Source organism: Cucurbita maxima, unplaced genomic scaffold (genome assembly GCF_002738345.1).
Source record: "Cucurbita maxima cultivar Rimu unplaced genomic scaffold, Cmax_1.0 Cma_Scf00029, whole genome shotgun sequence".
NCBI lineage: Eukaryota > Viridiplantae > Streptophyta > Magnoliopsida > Cucurbitales > Cucurbitaceae > Cucurbita > Cucurbita maxima.
Window position 1 is genome coordinate 98,003 of NW_019272045.1, and position 10,178 is coordinate 108,180.

The 10,178-nt window shown below is 35.1% G+C and overlaps 1 protein-coding gene across 1 annotated transcript in view; it reads left to right on the forward strand.

Moving 5' to 3' along the window:
• The first annotated feature begins 168 nt into the window (after positions 1-168).
• The window catches only part of LOC111465350, a 20,013-nt gene continuing 10,003 nt past the window's right edge, over positions 169-10,178 (forward strand). Inside the window, exons 1-9 of the mRNA XM_023109678.1 lie at positions 169-593; positions 5,182-5,233; positions 5,337-5,413; positions 5,491-5,624; positions 5,708-5,804; positions 5,936-5,993; positions 8,011-8,119; positions 8,217-8,340; positions 8,433-8,616. Of these exons, the coding sequence (XP_022965446.1) occupies positions 541-593; positions 5,182-5,233; positions 5,337-5,413; positions 5,491-5,624; positions 5,708-5,804; positions 5,936-5,993; positions 8,011-8,119; positions 8,217-8,340; positions 8,433-8,616 (888 nt within the window). The 5' untranslated portion in view covers positions 169-540. The remainder of the gene's footprint in view (positions 594-5,181; positions 5,234-5,336; positions 5,414-5,490; positions 5,625-5,707; positions 5,805-5,935; positions 5,994-8,010; positions 8,120-8,216; positions 8,341-8,432; positions 8,617-10,178) is intronic.

The window sequence follows — 10,178 nt, forward strand, 5'->3', positions numbered from 1 at the left end:
TTTTTTTTTTTTTTTTTTTTTTTTTTTTTTTTTTTTTTTTTTTAATTGCATTTTTAAATGGGCCGTGGTGTTGGCCCATTAAAGGTCTAACAGAAGGCCCAATTATCAATACACAATGGCCCAATCACCGACTAAGTCCGTCTTCATCAATACAATGCAATACTTCGAGTACGACGGACACAATCTGGTTTCCCAGCTCAAGGCGTTTCTTCCTCTCTATCAAATCTTCCGTTTTGCAATCAGAATTTCAACAATTCTCGATTCTATTCTTCTACACAAGCCTTGCAATTCCAGTTTTGTCTGCAAAATCTTTCAAACAAAATACCCAAATTGCTCGATCAAGATCTCCGTCGCTTTTCCTCCATCGAAAGAGCTTTCGATCAGATTGAAAAGCGTTCTTCAATCGCTCCGTGTCGAAGGCAGGTAGTTGCTGTTGAAGAGAAGAACTCTGCAATCATAAGCTTCAATTCTGAGATGGATTGGGTTTAGGGTACAGAATGATTATTGGGTATTTGAGTTCGGGGCTCTGATTGTTTAGCCATGTGGTTTTCCTTCTGGAGATCCAGGGATCGATTCTCGTTGGAAGAACTCAGGTTTGGAACTGAATTTTAGATAATTTGTTGATTTTTACTATTTATGTTTTGCTGGGGCACCGTCAGTATGACTGTTAGCTACTCAACACTGCCTCAATTGCTCAACTGGAAAACTTTCTTGTTCAATGCTATTTCTTACTTTTTCTGGGTGTGTAATTTATTTTATTTTTGCTCTGGTACCACCGTAGTTTTCTTGCTGGGTTTGTAGTTTTCGTGCTGGGTTTGTAGTTTTCTTATGGACAAAATAAGGAAATAGAATCAATCTTTTCTTCGTCTTTTTCTTGGTGTTTTCTTTGGATCATATCTTGTGTTACACTTTTTTACTTCTAGTCTGTAAAAAGGGTACATCAGTTAGGAGGGGGCTAGTAGTGGAGGGATATCTTCTTTGAATACCGTCAGCCGTATTATGGCACTGATCAGAGGGAGTGCACGAGAAAAATCTTAACCTTCTTGGGAACTTTGAACTTCCAAATAGCCTTGCACAGTAAGGGAGGGTGGGTTCGATTTTCACTCTCTGATTGGTGATATTACCGAAGATTTAGAGGATAGGCCTCCCAAGTCGTGAATGCGTTAATGTAAGCATCTTGGATGCCACTAAATGTGATGGTGCTTAGAAGGAGGATAGAAAACCAAGCTTTTATTAGGAAAAATGAAAGAATAGAAAAGAGTAGAAGAGAGTTGAGGTTACAACAACCTTTTACAGCCAAGTTAAATCTATTGCTCAAAACCCCAATTCAACATCATTTATTACTTTCGAAGGAGCAAGAAATGCTGTTTTAACCCTTCTGGGGGTTTCCATTCCATCTCCTTGCAATTGAGATCATCCCAACATCTTTCTATGGTAAAGCTCTTTAAATCTACAAAAGAATAAGGAAGGAGTGAAGCCAAAAGAGCTCATAAATACCATTTCCCTTGTTGAATTTATGAAAAAAAGTTGAGCATTTGCTCTCATTGAGAAATGAAACTACAATGTCGAGTTTCCAATGACTATGTGCCAACTTTTTCTCGAGGTAGAAATGGATTTTTGCAGGAAATATATGATCTAGGCTTAGGAGGATATTTACTGGTTAAGGATAGGTATTTAGAAAATCTATTGGAGATTTATGGTTAAAAGTATGGAGGATTCAACCAACTTGCTCAGAATATTTCTTTGATGGAAGCCCCTTTGATGAATGGTTATTATTCTTGGGCTAAAATGAGATAGCAACCTTTTCTCTCTTTAATCACTGATATTTTCTTTTTTGACTTCAATGTGGGGGGAGGGCAGTTGAGGGTATATTGGTTGACATTGAAATTCTATTACCTCAAATGATGTAATCTAAATTCATCTATTTAAGGATTTTTGTAATTATCTGCTAGGTCTTACTATTTTAAATTGGAGTCTCTCTTTGTATAGCTAGCTGTCTGGCTGCTTTTGGTGGCTTTCTTTTTGTATTCTTTTTTGTTTACCCTTCTTTGCTGTATTTTTGGAGGATGAATGGCTCATGGTTGAGTGGAAATTTATTTTCTAGAATGTTGGAAGAATGGATGTTGTTGAATGCTGACTTTTATTATTTTATTTAAAATAATAAAAAGAAAGCTCAATTAATGAATGCGCATAACGAAGATTTTAACCTAGCCAACTTCTATAGCTCATCTCTAGATCTCTTAGAATCTCTAAAACTCTTATTGTTCTTCTCTAGCCAAGTACCCCACACAACAGCAAAAAAGCTAGTCTACCACAAAATTCTTCCTTTGTCATGAAAAAGAGGGTTCAACAACAACCCTTGTTATGAGCCCGAGGAAAAACCGGAAGTCTTGAAAAATTGTCTCCATAGGAGGGAAAGAAAGTGGGTAGTCCCTACTTCCTGCAAAGAACACACCATTGTGGGCATAGTACTAAAGAAGAAAGTTTTAGAGACAGTCCTGCCTGTCCACTTTCTCATGCAAAACTTGTGATGTAGTAGGATTAGTGATGAATTAGATATTTTGGTCAATTCTTTGGTTAATTATGATTAAGATTAGTTTGTTTCACACCTTGGTTAATTAGGATTATGAATAGTTATTTTGGTTATTTCCTTCCTTAATAAGGATTAGAATACCTTTCATGGTATTCTCTTTTTGAGAAATAGGGAAAAAACTTCAAGAATGGAATTTTGCAGCACAAGAGAGTTCAGTGCCAAAAAAATCTACTTTTAGACTTGGATCACCACCAATGGCGACAAAAAATTATTCAAGAACACATAAATCCCTAATCGATCGTGAATGAATTCAAGAAAGGGGTGGTTGAAGTCCAACGACTTTTGGATAATATGTCTAGCACTTTGGATTGATTTAACCGATAAGTTCAATACTAGAGAGAACTTGATTAAGCGAAGTCAGCATGCAATTATTTCAAAATCTCAAGCATATCAAAGGAAGTTGAAAAAATTCAGTTGTGCAAAGGAAAAACATGCAGAGACCAAGTCAAGTTGATCAAGGAGATGAAGAGGAATCATGGAACCCACGCGAAGACGAAGACCAGTTGAGCAATGGTGAAGCCAAGTTGTTTGGAAAAGAAGCTGCATTTGAAGAGAAAAGTTGTGTTCCATTGACCCATTTCAAATAGTTGAACCTTTAGAACCTGAAGCAAAATCGTAAAAAGGGCACGACTAATATGAACGAAGAAGATAATGCAAGCAGATGAGGTAAAAGCCTCAACCTAGTGCGTTGCAGTATCATGTGTGAAGAGATGGAAGAAGATACGTTTAATCTAAGCTTGCACTACCCGGTTCAGTACCTGTCAAGTGAGTTTTGTCCTTTAAACAGTCAGAACTTGTGCAACCCAGTTCAGCTTCAAGCCCAAAGTTTTTTGTTACAAAATTTGACCACCAACGATGGATTACAAAAAACGTCTCCACCTAGAGACTGGAGTAGTATTACTATATTTATTAAAAGGATGCTTGGATTTACACCAATATAATGCAGTTAAAAAGACCAATTCTGTAAAGCCGTCAAAAGATGAGGAATTGTTGAAAGTGCGGTTCTCTCACACCATAGGATCCAAAAAATATGCCCTGTGAAAGCTAACCAAAAATAAAATTTTCCTTTTTGAAGGGGTTGTCCCATGATAACCAGGGCTAGGAAGTCTGTGATTCTTCCCGAGGGATTATTTGTCTGCCGAAAGCCCAGAAAATGGACATGAGATAAAAAGTATACTGTGATTCTGTGTTCTTTTTGCACACGACCCACCACTCTGGAGATAACAAAAGGAGGGAAGTCTGTTTTGGATGCAATCAGCCATAGACAACCCTTGTGGCTAATTTCCCAAATCAAAATTTTGAATTTTTTAGTTTGGAGGCCTTTCCAGATTACAATGTATTAGGGGAAATGCTGTACATGCTCTACAAGAGAATTAATCGTGAAAGTTTTGTGAAGGATCCAGAGGCCATACCCATTTGTCAGCCTTTTTTCTCAGGTAAACTGAAGCAAACAAATGAGAGAGAGATGCCCATTCCAAAATCTCTCTGAAGGTTTAGTTCCCAGGAAAGTGTAGAAGGATTCCAGGCTTCAGCAATGGAGGGGCTTGTGCGATTGGTGAACTTAAAAAGAGGTTTGGGAATTTATAGCATAGCTTCCCAAATCAATCCAGTTGTCACGCCAAAAGGAGGTGTTCCCTCCATTCCCACATTTCTTTCTGATCCTTTCCTTTATGAGGCTGCTCATGGCAGAGATAAACCAGTAGGGAGCTGTCATTCAAGAAATTAAATGCAAAAATGAATTACAGAGTTTTCACAATGAAAATCTGGTGTATCCAATAACATAGTTACAAGCTTCTAAGAGGTCTAGAATACAACTCCAGAGTCAGGATACTATATTGAACTTAATTGTCCAACTTATACAGTCTGAAAGCCAGTGGGGAAAAAACTTGAGGTTCTAGCGAACATTTAGATATATTTTACTGGATATTTTTTTTTTTAAAAATGCTTGACTGAAAGGGAAAGGGTAGGGGTTGGAAAATGGGATTTTGGTGAAAGTGCTGAATCAGATCCACAACGAGAAAGATATACAACCGACTAGATATTAGGAAATATTTTCCTTATTCAAAGGGATTACATAAATATCTCTTAATTACACAAATATTCCTTAAAAGTGATTCCATCAGTAGGGAAGTCATCTCAACGAACATTTGAGTATATATACTGAAAAAAACAACACAAAATCTCAAGTCCAATATAGATATACAATAAATATTCATCCACTTACTAATAAGAAAAGAAAAAGAGAAAGGAAAGAAGAAGAAGAAGAAGAAAATGAAAGAAAAAGATAAAGGAAATACGAAAGATTAATGGCATAGATATTTGATCTAATATAGATTCATTTTTATAAAACTTTAGTAGGGACCAAATATTCCAAAGCTCCTACACTATACATTTCCACATCATCTTAAATTCATCATATTTATTGTAAAACATAACTAATTTTAATCCTTTTGTGTGAAATGATGTTCTTGTTATCTTAAAAACATTTTTACAGTACATGTTGCTTGTTGAGAACGTGATAGACTTTGCATCATTATTTCTTGATTCTGTTTCACTTCAAAAAATTTGTTAAATTTACTGGGACACAGGTATTTAACTGATCAGCTGCTAAAGATTCAAATAGTCAATGAGGTTAATAAGGTAAAAAAAATGCTTCTTGATTTTCCCTTTCCAGTGGTAATGTGTTGAATAAGAATTTTCACAGATATGTAATAGCACTATTTAATTATATACCTGGATGAAGGATTTTGTTATTGAGGCGCTGCGATCGATATCAGAGTTGATAACTTACGGTGACCAGCACGATGCATCCTTTTTCGAGTGAGGCTTTTTTTTTTGTATTGCTTATTGTTTCTAGGTAAATTCATAATATTTTATGTACTTCTGGCTGTTTTCAGGTTTTTCATGGAGAAGCAAATCATGGCAGAATTTGTACGAATTTTGACAATTAGCAGGACTGCAAGTGTTTCACTTCAGTTGTTGCAGACAATGAGCATTATAATTCAGAACCTTAAAAGTGAACATGCTATATGTAATTTTCTGAATATAACTTCGTAAGCGGATTCAATCTTCCCACTTCTGTTTATGGAATTGACCATTTTGGGTCTCTTGCAGATTACCTATTCAGTACTGAACATATGAACAAGCTAATAACATATGCATTTGATTTCCGGAGTGATGAGTTGTTGTCTTACTATATATCTTTCTTAAGGTTTGTTTTGAATTGTTTGCATTTTCTTACAACAAAGTAGTTTCTTTTACATATAGTTTTTTCTTGGTATTATCTGCTTTATTTTTTTGGTCATCTGACAACTATGAATATGTTCTCATGGTTTTTATAAGAGCAATTAGTGGAAAGCTGAACAAGAACACAATCTCCCTTCTTGTGAAAACTCAAAAGGTAAGTTTTGCTTGTTATATATATTTTGTTCAATCTTTTCAAGTATTATTTTTATCACATTTAATATGTATGATCCAAATCCTTGGCCAAAGCATACGGGTCAACAGAAGGAGAAACATGTCTATGATATTCATTTTACAAAAGGATTGATGGATATTCTAGAAACAATCATGAAAATGTTAAACTTAGTGTGGGTTAAATAATGGAATTTTGTCAAACAATTCTTGGCCTTCGGAAAATAAATCTTGAAGACGATATATTGATCTGAGTGAAGTGTTATAATATCTATTATTATGCATAGTTGTCCATTATTGTTATTGACCATTCCTTCACTTTAGGGTTCTCTTGCATACTTATGTGTATGTGATTCTCTAATCTAAAATACAATTGAGTATTTTTTCCAATATTGAGTACATAAAGCTCCTTCGGAGGTGATATTATTAGGGTCAAAAACATATATCGATGAGAATCTAGATTTCATTAGAAGAGAGAATGTACAGTGGATGACAAGGTTACAATAATGATCTCCACTTGGTAATAAACCTGTAAGCTTGTAAGTACAAAAGTGTGTAGACTTTAGAGACCAAAACGACACAATGTAAGGCTGTCACTATAAAAGTGTTTATACTTTAAAGGCTATAGTTATTAGGGATATGTGGGCGTTTAACTAGCAAATTTTTTTTTATAGTTGAATGGTTGTTGTTAATGAGTTAGGCTTATTGTGAATTAAGTAGATTTTTGGAAAGTTTGATTGTCCAAGGAATAGGTTTACTGTTTCCATTTAGAAGAACGGATCTTTGTCTTCACTTAATGAACATATAAGCCATATATCAATGTAACCTTTGCCATTTTCATATTATTTAGTGGTTCAATAAAGAACAATTATCCAACCACGTTGAAGAACAAAAAGATTGGACCTCCTACCTAATGCATTAAGTCTTCAATTCAATTTGATTATGCTTTCTACTAAAGCCAAACACTCGAGTAATGATATCCTAAAAAATTTGTATTTTGTTTTCTGAGAGTTGATAAGCTGACTTGTGGTGACGGCATGGAAGGAATTGTTTTGGAGTGAAGTAATGCATCCACTATGGGATGAGAAAACCAATTTGACTGACTAAAGCTGACCGAAGCAACCTCGGTCGGTTGGTTTTGCATATAAAAAGCTTACCATTGGTTGATCAGTGAGCCCGAAAAGGGCTCACCCTGTCCAAAATGATTGGAAAAAGAAAAAAGAAAAGAAAAGAAAAATGTCATGCTGCTGCAGCAGCTACTTGGGAATTTATTTGTTTACTATTTTTTTTTCTAATTTCCTCAATCTCTATCTCTCGCTCGTGTCCTTCAGATTTTGAGTCCTTTTCTCCCTTTCTCCTTCTTTTGTTCTTTTTCATCCTTCTTCTCTCCTCCCTTTATTCTTTCTTGTCTTCTCCTTTTCTTTTCTCTCTTCTTTTTCTTCTTTCTTCTTCCTTCTCCTTTTTTTTTCTCATTTTTTTTTTTTGGTTTCGTTCAGTTCATAAAAGTCATGAAACTTACCAAAACCAACCTACTGCCAGTATTAATGGTCAGTCAGTGTAACCAACCTCTCCAAAACCGATTGTTGGAAACCAATATGTTGAGGGTCAGTGCTGGTTTGAACCGAAAACCAATGCCGACAGACTGATGATTACTCTTAGCTTCCATTGCATGCAAACCAACAAGTTGATTACATACTTTTCTTTACTTAATCTTGTAGGAATATACCATACGTTAAAAAAGGAAAGGTCTTTAGCAGCTAGCAGGACCACTATTTTGTTGCTAATTGAATTTATACAGCTGCACATGGAAGATGCAATTAAGAAACACATTTATGTGACAATTATAAAGAGAGGATCTGCCTAATTCCCAACAGTTAATATTTTTATTTAGGATAGGTCTCTTTATTAGACATTGTTCATACTAAGTATATGGTTTTTGTTCACAGATTGTTGGTAAATGTGTACTTGTGATTTTGTTCTTACAATGAGATTTTTCCATGTAGGATAAAGTAGTATCTTTTCCAATGTATGTAGAGGCTATACGGTTTGCTTTTCATGAAGAAACTATGATCCGCACAGCAGTTCGGGCTTTGACGCTTAATGTATACCATGGTTAGTTTGTCTTTGCGACTATTTTCTTATATACTTCTCTGATTAATAATATCATGGTAAGTTAATAGGCTTCTTAATGTGCTAATTTTGATTTCAGTTGGAGATGATTATGTCAATAGATTCATCACCAGCCCTCCTCATGCAGAATATTTCTCAAATTTAGTTAACTTTTTTAGGAAGCAGTGTATTAAGTTGAATGAGTTGGTCTTTGAGACAGTGAGGTAAGAACATTTTTATTTTATTTTATTTATTATTATTTATTATAGGATTGCATAGAAGATAACCATGGCTTTAAATGTCTATTTCGTTACAGAAGCACTGAGCTCTCAACTTCTACAATTCTTGCTGCTGTAGATGAAATTGAAGACAATCTATACTATATTAGTGACGTAATTTCTGCAGGGATTCCTGACGTGGGAATGTTAATAACTGATAACATCTTGCGACACTTAATATTTCCTTTGCTTCTTCCGTCTTTGAGGATAGAGGCTGTTAATGTATGACATTTTCTTACTCTCTCCTCATCCTTTATGTCATTTATTTTTAAATCATACACTTATCAACATTGTGATCGCGTCTTATTTCAACATTTTCTCTGATAGGAGTGTTTTTGGCATTTTGATAATAATTGTTTTGATTAGAAACAATTTATTGAAATTCCAAAAGGCAAGGATATAAGACAACCTCTCATTAGAAAACTAAAAAATGGGGTAATTACTGACAGTATATGTCCATCTTATCTCGAAAGTAGCCTTAGCTAAGGAACTCCACCTAAGGCCCTAGGAGAAAACTTTGCAAGCGTTATATTGTCTTATACTTCCTTTATTCACTGGCCATTCAGATTCCCATCTTTATTTTTCTTCTTTTTATTTTTTATTTTTTGAAAGAGAAGCATATTGCTTAATGTAACGAAATATACAACTCTAGAACTTGTAATCTATCCTTCCCATGCTAGAATGTTCACGACTCTCTTCCCCTTCTCCCATTTCCTTTCTTCTCACTCTTCCCCTCTCGTCAGCCACTATCCTTGCCCTTCCAGCCATGCCTCAACACCCTTTTGAATGTATTCTGGTACACATTAAGTTCTTGAATGATGCCACTATCAAGCCTATCTTTCAGGGTCGAAAGAAAGACCATTTCCATAGTAGTGAGCCCAAGAATACCAACATTTTCTGTATTATAGGAACCACAAGCAACCTAATCTTTTCCCTCACAGTTGCTAAATATTCCTTATCTTCGTTCCATGCTTGCTTCACTAGGCTGTGTGTTCTTTCATTATACTCAAAAGTTCTTCAATGAAAAGAGGGTTGAGGAAAATGTTATTTTGGTGGAGAAAATCTTGCATATTCGGGCAATTTGGGCTTGGACTTTAGAGAACCAGCAAAATCTTGCAACAGGAAGATAGATGGTTTTGGACTTTAGAGAATGATGGGTTGTTCTTCACAAACCAAAAATCTTGCATATTCGGGCAATTTGGCAAACGGTGATTTTTGCTCCCAGTTACTAACAAGTTCTCCCGGAAAAGTCCAATTCTTTGTTTGGGAACTTGGCCATACTTTTGTATGAACACCTTCGACAAACTTCAACAAAAATCTCCATGGATTTCCATTTCTCCTAGCTGTTATCTTTGTTTAAGGAGCAATGAAACACAGTCATCTTTTTAGTGATTGCCAATATGCATCTGCCATCTGGAGCTATTTTTAGCAAGCATTTGCTGGTTCACTGCTCGTTTAGGTGATATCTATACACTTCTCAAGTAGGAAAAGAAGATACTTTGCCACGACTCTTTATTTGCTTTCTTATTGAATTTATGGTTGGAAAGGAATGCTCGCATTTCACGATAAGCAACAAAGCATTGGACCCTTCAACATTATCTTCCCTTTTGTAATTATAGTTTGACAACCTTCATAGTCTCAGTGAGGTGTTTATTGCAGTTATCTTTTTTATAGGACTTGTATTTATTTCATGCATCAATGAAATGGTTTCAGTTTCCTTAAAAAAAAAAAAAAAAAAAAAAAAAAAAAAAAAAAAAAAAAAAAAAAAATAAAAAAAAAAAAAA